At 46.3% G+C, this 17190-nt stretch overlaps 1 protein-coding gene across 2 annotated transcripts in view; it reads left to right on the forward strand.

The window, feature by feature from the left end:
• LOC119486376 (copine-9) overlaps positions 1–17190 on the forward strand; it is a 148012-nt gene that overhangs the window by 74187 nt on the left and 56635 nt on the right. For both annotated transcript variants that reach the window (XM_037766462.1, XM_037766469.1), the window contains exons 5-6: positions 1637–1676; positions 4475–4554. In XM_037766462.1, the coding sequence (XP_037622390.1) occupies positions 1637–1676; positions 4475–4554 (120 nt within the window). The remainder of the gene's footprint in view (positions 1–1636; positions 1677–4474; positions 4555–17190) is intronic.

Here is a 17190-nt window from a genome sequence, read left to right on the forward strand (position 1 = left end):
CGCAGAGGGCCAGCAGATCCTCCACACCGGCCCTTTAAGACTGTCCTCTCTGTTGTTCGGCTGCACCGCAGAGGGCCAGCAGATCCTCCACACCGGCCCTTTAAGACTGTCCTCTCTGTTGTTCGGCTGCACCGCAGAGGGCCAGCAGATCCTCCACACCGGCCCTTTAAGACTGTCCTCTCTGTTGTTTAGCTGGACCGCAGAGGGCCAGCAGATCCTCCACACCGGCCCTTTAAGACTGTCCTCTCTGTTGTTCGGCTGCACCGCAGAGGGCCAGCAGATCCTCCACACCGGCCCTTTAAGACTGTCCTCTCTGTTGTTTAGCTGGACCGCAGAGGGCCAGCAGATCCTCCACACCGGCCCTTTAAGACTGTCCTCTCTGTTGTTCGGCTGCACCGCAGAGGGCCAGCAGATCCTCCACACCGGCCCTTTAAGACTGTCCTCTCTGTTGTTCGGCTGCACCGCAGAGGGCCAGCAGATCCTCCACACCGGCCCTTTAAGACTGTCCTCTCTGTTGTTCGGCTGCACCGCAGAGGGCCAGCAGATCCTCCACACCGGCCCTTTAAGACTGTCCTCTCTGTTGTTCGGCTGCACCGCAGAGGGCCAGCAGATCCTCCACACCGGCCCTTTAAGACTGTCCTCTCTGTTGTTCGGCTGCACCGCAGAGGGCCAGCAGATCCTCCACACCGGCCCTTTAAGACTGTCCTCTCTGTTGTTTGGCTGCACCGCAGAGGGCCAGCAGATCCTCCACACCGGCCCTTTAAGACTGTCCTCTCTGTTGTTTGGCTGCACCGCAGAGGGCCAGCAGATCCTCCACACCGGCCCTTTAAGACTGTCCTCTCTGTTGTTTGGCTGCACCGCAGAGGGCCAGCAGATCCTCCACACCGGCCCTTTAAGACTGTCCTCTCTGTTGTTCGGCTGCACCGCAGAGGGCCAGCAGATCCTCCACACCGGCCCTTTAAGACTGTCCTCTCTGTTGTTTGGCTGCACCGCAGAGGGCCAGCAGCCCTACAAACGGAAAGTCTGTCACTGACTCACTGACTCAGTGATGAAGGTACACGATTGGTCGGCCGAGTGTTGGAGATTCCTCATTGGCCGTTGCTCTTTCAAAATGAAAAGGCGGGAACAGTCCTTTATGCAAATGATCCCGTCCAGCACGACAAAGCTTGGACTGAGCTGTGAAACCAGGTGATCTAGTTCCAAAGTGAAACCAGATTCAGCAGTGACATCATCGCCTGCTTCTCTCTTAAAAGGTTTCCAGAAGTAGATTTTGGTGGATTGTTTAGACGGAATAACAGGAAGTTTACGAGCAGAAAACCAGGAACCAATCAGGTGCATTCAACAATAGGCTACGTCACCGTTTGAACAGCCAGTTGAGCAGAGCAGCGTCCTCTAGTGTCCTCACCGGACCTGGTGGACATGTAGCGCTGGATTTAACATCAGAGACACGACCGCTGACTATTAGAGGAACTACTGAACCACAAACTCACAGACGGACCGACACGGTGCAGACAGACACTCAGTCTGGACCGAGGCTTGTTTCTTTAATGCTGTACTCTGTTGCATGATGTAGTTCGGAGATAGCAGTGTGTAATAATCTAAAGTCTGCTGTTTGGTTGTGTTTGTTATATTGCAGGTACAACGTGGATACCAGGAGCTCCAACCTTTCCAAACATGTAAGCAGCCTCTGACAAACCCTGTTGATATGAGTCAAAAAGTCCTGTATGAATAATACTGTTAGCCGAATCATTCAAATGTAGTATAGAAAGAAATGAAGCTTTACAGGTTTTCTTAATGTCCAGTTAGTTGGTTAAAAAACTACATTTTTACCTTCAATCATGCTGATCAAATATATCATAATATATATAGCTGTATGATTTTACTTGTTTCAGTTCCATTTTTCAACTCCATTATTTGAGCCCATAGTTAATAATGGATCTCTTCTCCTCCTCACCGAACGTCTCCTCTCTTCCTCTCCACGTTTCCAGTTTTATGTTTGTATTTTTATGATCAACTTGAGATGTTTTCATTGTGTCTTTTCAGCTGTTCCTCTAACTTGTGTCCTCCCTTTCTTACTGCCTCCCCGCCTGGATGAGCAGAAGGTAAGCTGACATCACGTCCTATTCTTTCATTTCATTTCTCCGTGTTACCTGCTGAACGTTTCCTGAATGCTGCGTTCCAGACAACTCCTCGGAGGTCAGAATATTCAGTTCCGACCTCCGAGTGTTCCGGGTGCCCAACGTCAAACGGAAACAGAAAACATGGCTGACCGTAACAGTACGCCCAGCTGAAGTCTCAGCAGAGCAGCGTCACATTTATTACCTTTTCTCTAAGAACTTTTGGTCGGAGAAGAAAACCTTCAGCGATTGGCTACCAGCTCCCTAATAACATGACATACATTTCAGTTTTTACTATATGAGAGTTAAGGATGCACCGATACCGATACCAGTATCGGGTATCAGGTCCGATACTGTGCTCATGTACTCGCAAAACGGCACCGATACCACTTTACGGTGGTGCATCCGACCCCACTTGGCCGGGATCCCACCTCAGCCGGCGCACACCGGCCCTCACTTTCTGGGCGGGGAGCGCTGTAAAGCTGCGAGCCAGCTCCGCCCCGAGCCTTTCCAAGCCGACCTAGAGCCGGTGGCGGCGCACCGCCTCGTATGCGGGACTCCCCAGCCTGCCGTGTGTCGCTCACACCCTCCAGCTGTTAACGAGGGTCTTTAGACACAGAGAAGTACTCGTATCGGTACTCGGTATCGGAGAGTACCCAAATGTAAGTACTCGTACTCGGTCTGATATAAAGTGGTATCGGTGCATCCCTACTGATAGTATGTTTTATTTTGAATAAATACAGGCTAATATATACTTGACTTTGCCTTTTAGTTGATGATTTTACAGTGTGAGCTTTCATTGTTGTGTGACGTCAGACAGATGCTTCTTCATGAATCCATCTACCTGGAGGTCAGGAGCCACTCACACTTTGAGCGGCGTTCCATCGTAGCGTTTCTAGGAGGAGGTTGAGTTGTATGGAACGCAGCATTAGCATTGTGTTAAACCAACCCTGTCTCCTACAAAATGAATAACTAATCATTTATTATTAACATAGAAATCGTTAAATGGGCAAGCTCCAACTCATCTCTCTGGCCCTGTTCAGACCTGGTATTAACCTGCGTCCTCAGTGATCCCATCACAAGTGGACAGCTCTCAGTACAGGTGTGAACACACTCAAGACGCATTGAGATCGGGTCTTTCAGACCACATTAAGGACCTCCTACTCATCTGATGTCCAGCTGGGATCAGCGCGCCCCTCAGGTGAACAGACAGGCAGACACGGGCGCTTGTCGTCATGGAAACGGCCTCTGTGCTCTACTGGATCCTGTCGGTACATCTGTATTTTATTAAAAGAGATCTTGTTTATAGGCTACATATCTACAGACTATCAGACTGGGAACAGGAAGGTCATTATTATCATCCTGTCAGAGATGTGTTGCTGGTTTTAATCCGCTGCTTTGTGCGGAGCTGACACCCGACCGCCTGTTCTCTGTCCTCCCGGCTCTCTGGAGCTCTGTACCTCACTGTTGTCTGGCAAAAGCAGCGATGCCGGCGGCGTGGAGGTCTAAGGGGACCGCCGGTACAATAAGCTTTTATTTTGATGTTAATACAATGTACCAGAATTCAAGAACATGTAGGATATTACTACTGACATTCATGTAACATTACATCACAACGTCTGCTGTATCAGCTGTGTGTTCACTACGTGTTTATCTGCATATAGAGCGGGGGGGAAGAGAGATCAGATCACAAGTGACCACTGGAGACGCATTCTAATACCAGGTCTGAACAGACGTACTCAGAGCCGTCCACTAGTGATCCGATCACTGAGGACGCATGTTAATACCAGGTGTGAACAGGAACAGGGCATTAGATCAGATCCACCGAGCAGTTGCTTCTGACTGTCCCGAGGTCCAAGTTAAAGCTGTGGAAGGCTCTGCCTCCACATGTTGGGCCGTCCCCCTCTCCGCCTGTTATTAAATCAAACTGTAAAAATCAAAGAGTTGCCTTTTTTAATCCTTTTTCCGTTCCTATTGGTCTTAACGCTTTTATTAATTCAATGTCCTGTTATTTGGATTAGAATATGACCTTCCCGTACAACTAAACTGAATCTCAATTACATTTTGAGGTTAACGTACTTTCATCCAGATTACGGTCGCAGTTTTAACAGTTGAAACAGTTCAAACTGTTTAAACAGTTTAAACTGTTTGAAACCACAGACTGTCTATAAAGATGGACGACGCGTCTCCCTCCTCCCACTGTCCAGAAGGGAAGTGAACACATCCCAGCTACAAGAGCTGCCATCTTGAGACTCTGCAGTATGTTGTGTCTCTGCCAGCCTTCACCCAATGACCCGTGGCCTCTACTTGGGCGGTCTTTGTGCAGTACTAACTGTGCTGGTCTCCTCTCCTCTGTGAAGGACTTCCTGGGTCAGATGTTCTGTACGTTGGGGGAGATCCTCGGTTCGACTGGCAGCCGGCTGGAGAGGACGCTCTCGTGAGTACAGCATGCACACAACGTGACCACATCACAGAATCACCCAGGCTCATCTGGGAAGTTCGTGCAGGACGTTGATATTAATAAATACAATTAAAACACATCGTCTAATGTCGTCCTCAGAATGTAGAAACCACAGGTCACTTGGTGCTGTTGTAGATTCATTCATTCATCACAGAATTAGTCTCAACATTGCTGATGTTTGGTATTAAAGTCATATGGTTGAATCCATGTTTGAACCATAAAGGACACGTGAATCTAGTGACATGATTGAACATAATAATCACAGATACCGTCACATCACGCCGCCTCCCATTCACTTCAACGTGAGCCTGTAGGACCGACAGACTCAAGGACTCAGCCGGTAGAAGCAGCGGTATGTGTGGTATGTGTGTTTGAGATGGAACAGTGAGTCTTCACTTTCTTTAGTACGATACAACACATGGCTCTCGTCCTCTGTGATCACTCTGCTCAACACGTATTCATCGGAACAGCCGGTTGAAATGCTTTTTCTCTCGGGGAGTGTGGGTCGAATGTGTTGAATAGAACGTTAATGTGATCGTACAGTCAAGAGGCTACAGTATATATATATATATATATATATATACATACAGTATATACAGTATATACAACACTCAGAGCATTAATACAGCTATTGTTATACCTGTATAGAGGATTCATGTCTGCGACTCCTCTGCTTCTATAGAAGTCCGAGTCTACTTCTCTCTGATTTATGACCTCAGTAAACATTGTAAACATGAGTTCATGTTTCAAGTCTTCTTCAGTACAGCATGATGTTCATTTAGTGACTGATGGTCCCGTTGAGAGTCAGATAGACCATAAAGCAGGGGAGGCTTTAGGGCGGGGCTACGTCAGTCTGGTAGTGATCACAATGAGATGCTGGTTGGGGAGTCGGTGTGGAAGTCATACGGCTACCTCCACTTCACCTCCATTTCACCTCCACTTCACCTCCACTTCACCTCCTCTTCACTTCCACTTCACCTCCACTTCACCTCCACTTCACCTCCTCTTCACCTCCACTTCACCTCCACTTCACCTCCTCTTCACCTCCTCTTCACCTCCACTTCACCTCCACTTCACCTCCTCTTCACCTCCACTTCACCTCCACTTCACCTCCACTTCACCTCCTCTTCACCTCCACTTCACCTCCACTTCACCTCCACTTCACCTCCTCTGACACTCAGGAGGTCAGAAGGCTCTGGACCCTCCAGCTGCTTCACAGACAATTCAAGTGTCCTTGAGCGTCCTTCAACTGGAGACCCTCATCGGCCAGTACTGGAAAGCTGTGGTTATACTGGGAAGCTGTGGTTATACTGGGAAGATGTGGTTATACTGGGAAGCTGTGGTTATACTGGGAAGATGTGGTTATACTGGGATACTGTGGTTATACTGGGAAGCTGTGGTTATACTGGGAAGCTCTGGTTATACTGGGAAGATGTGGTTATACTGGGAAGCTGTGGTTATACTGGGAAGATGTGGTTATACTGGGATACTGTGGTTATACTGGGAAGCTGTGGTTATACTGGGATACTGTGGTTATACTGGAAAGATGTGGTTATACTGGGAAGCTGTGGTTATACTGGGAAGATGTGGTTATACTGGGAAGATGTGGTTATACTGGGAAGCTGTGGTTATACTGGGAAGATGTGGTTATACTGGGAAGCTGTGGTTATACTGGGAAGATGTGGTTATACTGGGAAGCTGTGGTTATACTGGGAAGCTGTGGTTATACTGGGAAGATGTGGTTATACTGGGAAGCTCTGGTTATACTGGAAAGATGTGGTATTACTGGGAAGCTGTGGTTATACTGGGAAGCTGTGGTTATACTGGGAAGATGTGGTTATACTGGGAAGCTGTGGTTATACTGGGAAGCTGTGGTTATACTGGGAAGCTGTGGTTATACTGGGAAGATGTGGTTATACTGGGAAGCTGTGGTTATACTGGGAAGCTGTGGTTATACTGGGAAGCTGTGGTTATACTGGGAAGCTGTGGTTATACTGGGAAGATGTGGTTATACTGGGAAGCTGTGGTTATACTGGGAAGCTGTGGTTATACTGGGATACTGTGGTTATACTGGGAAGCTGGAGTATATACAGCATGAACCATCCTGGAGATATTAAAGGTTAGAAATGACTCTCTGCCACTCAAGCGGTTGCATGTTGCTGCAACACCTGAAACTCCAGCAATAATACAGAAAATGTGATCCAATGGTGATGAAACTCTGAGTGTCACCTGTCTGCTTCTGATGGATCCGTTGGCGTCTCCTCAGCTGCTGACAGCAGGTCTGACGAAGTGACAGCTCCTCTTCCCTCCTCGCAGCGAGCGGAGCAGCGAGCGGTGTGCGTTTGCCTCGGGCTGACAACGTGACACGAGATGAAGCTGCATCGCCGAGCTTCTTGTTGATGTGTTCGGGGAGCCTGGAGGGCTTTCACATGTTGGCTCTATAATTAGACGGTCATTGTGTGACTGCTGAGCAGCCACATGTGTGCGTGTTTGAAGCATGCTGATATTGTTTTTGAGGGACAGGTAGACCCAACCAACACACTCCCAACACCCCAAAACCAACCTCTGAACCGCTGCAGCCTCCTGTTGACGGGTTATTGGAGCTCCGGCTTTAAACCAGACGGGTAGATTTGGTAAAACAAAGGGGTTAACAATACGTTGTTACAACGATCCGATCCGATCCGATACGAGACGATACGATACAATATGATGCGATACGATACGATATGATGCGATACGATACGATACGATACGATACGATACGATACGATACGTAACGATACGAGATGAGACGAGACGAGACGATACGAGACGATTCGATGCGATACGATTCGATACGATACGATACGATACGAGACGACTCGATATGAGACAAGACGAGACGATTCGATACGATTCGATACGATACAATACGATACGATACGATACGAGACGATTCGATACGAGACGATTCGATACGAGACGAGACGAGACGATTCGATACGATTCGATACGATACGATACGATACGATACGATACGATACGAGACGACTCAATTCGATTCGATTCGATTCGATACGAGACGAGACGAGACGATTCGATACGAGACGATTCGATACGATACGATACGATACGAGACGACTCGATATGAGACGAGACGAGACGATTCGATACGATACGATACGATACGATACGATACGATACGTTACGATACGAGACGATTCGATACGAGACGATTCGATTCGATACGAGACGATTCGATACGAGACGATTCGATACGATATGATTCGATACGATACGATACGATACGAGACGACTCGATATGAGACGAGACGAGACGATTCGATACGATTCGATACAATGCGATACGATACGATACGATACGATACGATACGATACGATTCGATACGATACGATACGATACGATACGATACGAGACGATTCGATATGAGACGAGACGAGACGAGACGATTCGATACGATTCGATACGATACGATACGATACGATACGAGACGACTCAATTCGATTCGATTCGATTCGATATGAGACGAGACGATTCGATACGAGACGATTCGATACGAGACGATTCGATACGATACGATTCGATACGATACGATACGATACGAGACGACTCGATATGAGACGAGACGATTCGATACGAGACGATTCGATACGAGACGATTCGATACGATATGATTCGATACGATACGATACGATACGATTCGATACGAGACGATTCGATACGAGACGATTCGATACGATATGATTCGATACGATTCGATACGATACGATACTATACGTTACGATACGAGACGATTCGATACGAGACGATTCGATTCGATACGAGACGATTCGATACGAGACGATTCGATACGATACGATTCGATACGATACGATACGATACGAGACGACTCGATATGAGACGAGACGAGACGATTCGATACGATTCGATACAATACGATACGATACGATATGATACGATACGAGACGATTCGATACGAGACGATTCGATTCGATACGAGACGAGACGAGACGAGACGAGACGATTCGATACGATACGATACGATACGATACGATACGATACGATACGTTACGATACGAGACGATTCGATACGAGACGATTCGATTCGATACGAGACGATTCGATACGAGACGATTCGATACGAGACGATTCGATACGATACGATTCAATACGATACGAGACGATTCGATACGAGACGATTCGATTCGATACGAGACGATTCGATACGAGACGATTCGATACGATACGATTCGATACGATACGAGACGACTCGATATGAGACGAGACGAGACGATTCGATACGATTCGATACGATTCGATACGATACGATACGATACGAGACGATTCAATACGAGACGATTCGATTCGATACGAGACGAGACGAGACGAGACGAGACAAGTCGATACGATACGATACGATACGATACGATACGATACGAGACGATTCGATACGAGACGATTCGATACGAGACGATTCGATACGATATGATTCGATACGATACGATACGATACGAGACGACTCCATATGAGACGAGACGAGACGATTCGATACGATACAATACGATACGATACGATACGATACGATACGAGACGATTCGATACGAGACGATTCGATTCGATACGAGACGAGACGAGACGATTCGATACGATACGATACGATACGATACGATACAATACGGTACGTTACGATACGAGACGATTCGATACGAGACGATTCGATTCGATACAAGACGATTCGATACGAGACGATTCGATACGAGACGATTCGATACGAGACGATTCGATACGATACGATTCGATACGATACGAGACGACTCGATATGAGACGAGACGAGACGATTCGATACGATTCGATACGATACGATACAGTACGAGACGATTCGATACGAGACGATTCGATTCAATTCGATACGAGACGAGACGAGACGAGACGAGACGAGACGATTCGATACGATACGATACGATACGATACGATACGAGACGACTCGATACGATTCGATTCGATTCGATTCGATTCGATTCGATTCGAGACGAGACGATTCAATGACTTGAAATCGATTCAGTAACTTTTTTTTGCCTAAACTTCAGTCAGTGTGAAATAAATCTGTGATCCTGACAGAGCAGGTCAGGATTCCTCAAAGTTTTTCTTGTGAGGGAATCAGGGATAAAATAATTATGGATATAAACAAGTCAACAACGATTAATGGCAAATACATACAGCCTTTATTATAAAATAATAAAAAGTGCAACTGCAGGACCTGCTGATTCAGTTCTCAAGATACAAGGCATGAAATATTTAACATTAAAATATAATATACCAACTTCTATTCCAGTTAAATGATCAGTGGTTTAACCTGCTGCTTCTGTCCTCATCTTCAATATTAACAGTAGATCAATAATACAGAGATCAACCGCTGATAGTGATCAAACAGCTGATAGTGATCAGACAGCTGATCGTGATCAACCAGCTGATAGTGATCAAACAGCTGATGGTGATCAAACAGCTGATAGTGATCAGACAGCTGATCGTGATCAACCAGCTGATAGTGATCAAACAGCTGATAGTGATCAGACAGCTGATAGTGATCAAACAGCTGATGGTGATCAAACAGCTGATGGTGATCAAACAGCTGATAGTGATCCAGTAGTCCACCTACAGGGTTCATTTGGGCTCTTTTATAAATGAAAACATCTGGAACAACATGTTAAAACTCTGTTAGACTAACGTTAGCTGAGTTTCTGTTTTGTTTTGTACTTTACTCCCGTCGTGATAATTCACCTCTCGGACCGTCTGCTCTCCGGCTGGATACGTGAGGCTGATGCACGTCGATATCATGACAGGGAAAGGAAAGTCATTTTCTCTGAATGAAACAACGACAGCGCACGGGGGAAAGCTCCGGTGGGTAGAGCCGCCGCCCCACCGTCTCATGCAGACCGGTGCCCCTCTCCCTCCACGCCGTTACCGGGTGAGAGAGCGGGGAGTCCAGTGCGCCGTTCGTCTGCGTGCACGCCATGTATGCGTGCTCGCGCTGCAGAGGGCAGAGCTGGCGAGCTGGTGCATGTCTGGAGAGTAAACCGGAGTAACGTTAACATTTCTTTACTAATAAAAGTGCTAAAAAACACTTTGATAAAACGTCTGTCGTCCTTAAATACAAGCTGCAAATCCTCAGTATCCATACAATCCATTTCATATCCATATACGTCTCCCGTGAAGGACAACTTGCCGATAACCTATCGATGTAGTTGGATCGTAGGAATATAAATCAATACATCGATGTAGTAAATGAATCGTTACACCCCTAGTAAATATCGTGTTTTTTACAGGGATACACTGATTTATCGGCCGAACATCGTTGTTGTATAAATGTCATTTATGTTGCTGTTATATTAGAGCATTATTGTTTTTGGCTCTTTGGTCCGTAAGTGTTTTTCTGTGCTTTGGGTCGGTAGTCCTTGGTCTGAAAAGGTTTGAGAAACGCTGCTTTAAACTGATGAGAGTTTCTCTTATGTCAGATAGTTTTGTTTTATTGGAGACGGGAATGAGACCAAAGTGGAATTATGTCCCCAGTCCCGCTGCATGTGTCCTGAATATTAATATCATTGATTGGTGAAAACCTGAACAGTGAACGGAAACCTCCTCTTCAGAGTCCTAAAGCACATCTTAATGATCAGCCACCTATAACTCCTATTGTCAGAGTGAGACCCTCCTCGGGGAGTCGGAGCCGACCGGTCTGCTCCTGCTCCTCCCTCGCTGTCATTTATCTCTGGTGAAGCCCGCGGCAGCATTTCCTAATTCAGACAGCTTGTCAATGAGAGGGAGAGGCTCTGATGCCAGAGCTGGATTCTAGTAACTCTGGAGTGTGATTGTTGGCCGGGTCCCATCGAGAGAAGCTTTGTGAAGGAGTTGTGTTACTAAGAGGCAGAATGTGTTCAGGAACAGAGAGGATTATTGATTACAGGAGACTCCAACCTGGATGGAAGTTCTGCTCTCTTGGTCAACAGCCAGAGATAGAAAGGCAGCTTCACATCAAACCGACCGTTCTCACTTCTAACTCATCGAATACCGATGCTCGGGCAGTGGCCCTCGGCGTCTGATACCGAGGCACCCTTTAGCCTCTCATGCCGTCCTTTAACCACGAGGTCGGCAGTTCGATCCCCCGGCTTCGACTGTCTGCATGTGGAAGTGTCCTTTAGCGAGACGGTGAACCCCGAGTTTCTCCCCGGGCGCTTCACAGCAGCTCACTGCTCCTAAAATGCTTAGGATGGGTTAAATGCATAGGTCAGATTTCATGTATGTACCTGTATGTATAGGATGATTTTATCAAGTTTCAACTAACTCCAATGTAAACCCACCGGCATCATTATCAGACAGTCAGAGCAACTGAGGTAGTATAAAAAGGGAGAAATTCTTCGCTTAGGGAGGAGGTCAGGGTGGATGGTTGGGTCGAACAGACCCAGGAAACCGCTGTTCAGGTCCCATATGAAACCAGGTCAATGTTGAGTTGATGTGAGTGTGTAAAAGTGTATTCTAGACCTACAGTACTCACGCGCACACACACACACACACACACACTCTCACACACACACACACACACACACAGAGAGGTGAAATTGATGTTGATCTTCTCATCTCACTGAATTTGACACATGCATATTTCAAAAAATGGTGTATCCTAATAAGATATTCATATCCTGATTCATGCATCGGCGTGGATGACTTCAGACTGCCTCCACTCTGATTTGCTCGGTGATGGAGCACGGTGACACATTAATTTCTACTCAACGTCAGAATGTTTGCAGAAATTATGAAAGTATATTGATCCTCTTTGAATGGCAGACGGGTTTCCAAGGCAACGGAGAGCGTGAAGTGTACTTTATGCTCTGTACTGAGGAAACATCCAGCTGGGTGATCCGTTCCCTCCGTGCTGCTCTATTCTCCTGTGTTTGAGATGATATCAGAGCCATGGCGAGGATCTATTTTCAGACGTTGGGCGGGGAGAGGAAGAGAGCCCCGTGGCATTTAGCGCGTGGAGGACAGGATTACGAGGGAAACCCACCTCGAGCGCCGAGTCACGACTCAACCTCTTCTGTTTAGGCAGCTTAAGCGCTCGCAGGCTGGAATATGGGTCTGTAATAGCAATCACCCACCTGCTGACCTGAACTGAACCGCCTCCTGCGCGCTGGTAATGTACTCCACAGTACAGTTCTGCGTAAAGCAGTGTGGCTGCTGTGACACTCGACACATGACCGCTGGAAAAAGGCTCATTAAAGGAGCAGTAAGTGACATGTTTAGGATTTACAAACCGATCGCAATACTGCTGGATCCTGATTGGTGCAGAGAAATACGCTACACCACATTTTTCTAATTGAATACCGCTCACAGAAAAGAACAGTGGGCAGCATGAGGGGGGAAATTGAATATAATAGTAATGATTAAGTTTTCTTTAGTGTGTAATCACCTGAAAATAAGAATCGTTGTGTTTTCGTAACCTTAAGATACGTGCACACAAGCGCAAAGTGAACTTTTCACATGACGTGATTACATTCAAAGTCAATGCAATAAGGGGAATAGACGCGAATTTGCAACACAAATGACACGATGCAAACACACAAAATTTGTGTCCTTCACGTGTTCGCGGGTGTTGAAATATTTCAACTCAAGTGAGAAATTCACATGACGCGGTGTCGCGAAAGAGATTCTCCTCCTGTTGTCACTGACATAGCCTGGCTCTGATCAAACTGAACTCCATTCAGAAAACAAGCATTTTAAAAGTCGTTTGCTTGTCGTCATGGTAACAAACCTGACAGCATGAATTCAGACTTTTTACTAATCGGCATCATTATGTAGTTATTTCGGCATCCTCTTGATCTGTTTATTGATATTAAATCACAGCACAATCTGTTTATTTTGGGTTCATACCGCAGTAGCGACGTGTGGCTGATAGATACAGTCAGTGTGATGGCACTGTATGTGAATACAGCTCGCCGCCGGGTGATGTTATGAACCCAGACACACGCAGCGGGTTCTCTTCACGGAACCGGCCGCCGTGTTTCTACACTTAGACTAATCTATATAAGGACATTTGCATTTTGACGTTTTGGTGTCAGCCACCGTAGTTCTCCTTCACGCTCGGCACACAGGAGAAGTTTCAGGTGGTTGCAATCTGCAACATCAACACCAGATCCTACTGTACACACTGCACCTCTGAAACCAGCAACAAGAACACAAGGAAAAGGAATAAATCAATAAATAATGGATCAAACTTCAGCTGATAGATGTGTGAGTGCAGTGTCCCAATGTTTACTGTAAGAAGTGGATTGAAAAAATAGTTTTATTCTGTCCTTTGAGCTTTTTAAAGTGGGCTGAGATGGTGTTTGTGAAACCAGTTTTCACCTCGGAGTTTTTTTCTATATGATTTTGAATCAAATGATTTCAGATTTCAAATAAATAAAACTATGAATCTATGATAAGAAGTCCTACGGAAAGTTTAATTTCACCGTTGCTATTTTTACTCCACCGCCCGCCGACATCAAGAGATGTCTCAGAGAGCCATGACCTGCAATGATTGAACAGTATCCATAGCAACCGGCATCATCGGGTCCACCAGCAAAGCAGGTGTCTGTGAACACAGAAGAAGAAGAAGAAGAAGAAGCTGTTATATATATATATATATTAATAGATAATATATATAGAGGGTCAGTGAAACACAGTTTTATTATTCCACTGTTTAGCATATAGTGACTCTTTGACAGTCACCTCCCAAACTGTGACCTTCACATCGTAGGAGTCAGAGTAAATATGCTAATTATTGCACATCTACATATGCATGCATTATATTTTTCCCTTCATTATTTCTCCGAACCGTCTGCGACCACGCAAGAAGAAGTTGCTCCTTAAATGATTTCTCTCTTTTTAATGACGCGACACACGACCGGGGCTTCTCAGCTCTCCGACAGTTTCTCCTCAGCCGCCTCGAACACATCAAACTGGTCTGAATCCAGTGAGGAGAAGAATGTCCCTGTGGTTCCTGTTTCCACTGCAGCGAGGCTGAAGCTCTCAGATATGAAGGAGTGAATACGGAGGAGGGTTGGGCGGGGGGCGGCGGGAGGTCTTCGGTCCTCAGAGCCGTAATTGATTTGCCCTCCTGAGCTGAGAGCTCTGGCTCTGCAGATATCTGTTGACACACGGCCCCGCTCGCTGGATTCCACTTCAGCCTTCACATGCACTTTCTGACAAAGTTGTGTCATTAATCTCAGCGGAACCAGTACCAGTACCAGTACCAGTATCAGTACCAGTATCAGTACCAGTACCATCATCTGAGGTCTGATTAATCTCAGCAGAACCAGTAGCAGTACCAGTACCAGTACCAGTACCAGTACCAGTACTCAACCAGTACCTTCATCTGAGGTTTGATTAATCTCAGCAGAACCAGTACCAGTACCAGTACCAGTACCAGTACCGTCATCTGAGTTCTGACAAAAGGATTATTAATGAGCAGCCCACATATATCAGCTGGCTTCTCCTCTCAGATGTGAATCTCTTTCTATCGGCAGTCCGTCTGATTAAATATTAAAAAGCCATATGTAGACGGATGCTTGATGTTTTTCCCAGCATGCCGCTGATACAGCTAACTGGCATGAGCTCAGCTCTTTGATCAGTCCCGATCACTCCGGCCTGTTTACAGACCCTCGCATTAATTTGTCACTTCGCTCGGCGGCGGCGGTGTTTCTAACCCTCGCCGTGTTTAACATCAGCTCCTCTGACACCGACCTGACGAATCCTCTCCTCTCTGAGAGCTTCTGATTACAATCTAAAAGTAACTTCAAAGCAGCTACTTGTGCCTTTGATATGTCGGAGGAATTTCGACAGAGCAGGAAGTCGTGTTTTGATCTGACTGGCGTCTCTGTGCGCGTCCTTGCGCCCGTCTGACTCGTATTTATTTTGAGGTGTTCGGAGAGCAGGTTGCCATGGAAAGGAGACTTGAGTTCCTGTGTGGGAGACTCTGGGTGGGGGGGGGAGCCGGAGCTTGTGATGGAGCAACATCACAGAGCCGTGGAAATGAGATGAGCTTTGAATTAAGCCCGGGGGACTCTGGGGAGCAGAGTGTGGGGAATGGTTTCAGGGGGACGGTGAACCTTGACGGACCTCCTGAAAGACACTTTCCAGGTTTCTCAGCTCTCCTGCTGCTCTGAACCTCCCAGCAGCCGAGTCTGCTCAAAATGAAGTTCCCTACAATCAAACTGGATTGTTAATGACGTTTACGTATCACAGATACGTTTGTAGTGATAGTCTGCATTGGGTGATGTTGGGGTGATGTTGGGGTGATGTTGGGGTGATGTTGGGGTGATGTTGGGGTGATGTTGGGGTGATGTAGGGGTGATGTTGGGGTGATGTTGGGGTGATGTTGGGGTGATGAAGGGGTGATGTTGGGGTGATGAAGGGGGGTGTTGGGGTGATGTAGGGGTGATGTTGGGGTGATGTAGGGGTGATGTTGGGGTGATGTTTGGGTCATAAAGGGGGGTTTTGGGGTGATGTAGTTGTGATGTAGGGGTGATGTTGGGGTGATGTAGGGGTGTAAAGTAAAAAGCAAAACTCAGCTAACGTTAGTCTGACGTAGTTTTAACATGTTGTTCCAGATGTTTCATGTATAGAAAGAAACCAAATGAACCCTGTAGGTGGACTACTGGATTACTATCAGCTGTTTGATCACTATCAGCTGTTTGATCACTATCAGCTGTTTGATCACTAACGGCTGTTTGATCACTATCAGCTGTTTGATCACCATCAGCTGTTTGATCACTGTCAGCTGTTTGATCACTATCAGCTGTTTGATCACTAACGGCTGTTTGATCACTATCAGCTGTTTGATCACCATCAGCTGTTTGATCACTAAACCTAACGTCAGATTGTTTCTGTGGTGCCGTCACCACGTGTTGCGCTGCTAAGAGGTCGTGGTCGACTCACTCTGAGTCCATATTTCTCTCTGCTAGCTTCCATTACGCAGTAAAATGGTTATCTTCTTCCTCGCTCTCTTCCAATAACTCGGAGCCCATCAATAGGTCACCGTGTCACCATAAATAGCCTCCTATTTATTTCATACATGCATAATTAAATCTCCTCCAGTACAGAGGACAGAGGCACGTTCCCCAAATAAATTAAATCCAGCAAACATCAATTTACAGCAGGAACAAGCTGTCGAGGTGCTTTATTGAGATGTATGAGCCGGAGGATCCGAGCTACATCAGAGCAGGAGGAGGAAGATGACAGGATACCCCGTCACCACCACCACCACCACCACCCAGCCTCCTACTAAAACACTGCTGCTCTCAGCAGTGTTTCATTTGAACACTTAAAACGGGAGAAATAAAAGATCAAATTATTTCCATTCTCATTTGTTTGGTTTAGATCAGGGCTCAGCAACCTTTACTATCAAAAGAACCATTCTAGGCAAAAATAATAAAATAAAAAAATCTGTCTGGAGCTGCAAAACATGTGATCATTGTGATGAAGGTAACACAGTTTATAGTCTAAGTATATAGTATATAAGTCTAATGCAGTGAGGGCCAAAGAGACAATGTACTACGGAGTATTAGGGCCACATTGAGGGAAA

Source organism: Sebastes umbrosus, chromosome 1 (assembly GCF_015220745.1).
Source record: "Sebastes umbrosus isolate fSebUmb1 chromosome 1, fSebUmb1.pri, whole genome shotgun sequence".
Lineage (NCBI taxonomy): Eukaryota > Metazoa > Chordata > Actinopteri > Perciformes > Sebastidae > Sebastes > Sebastes umbrosus.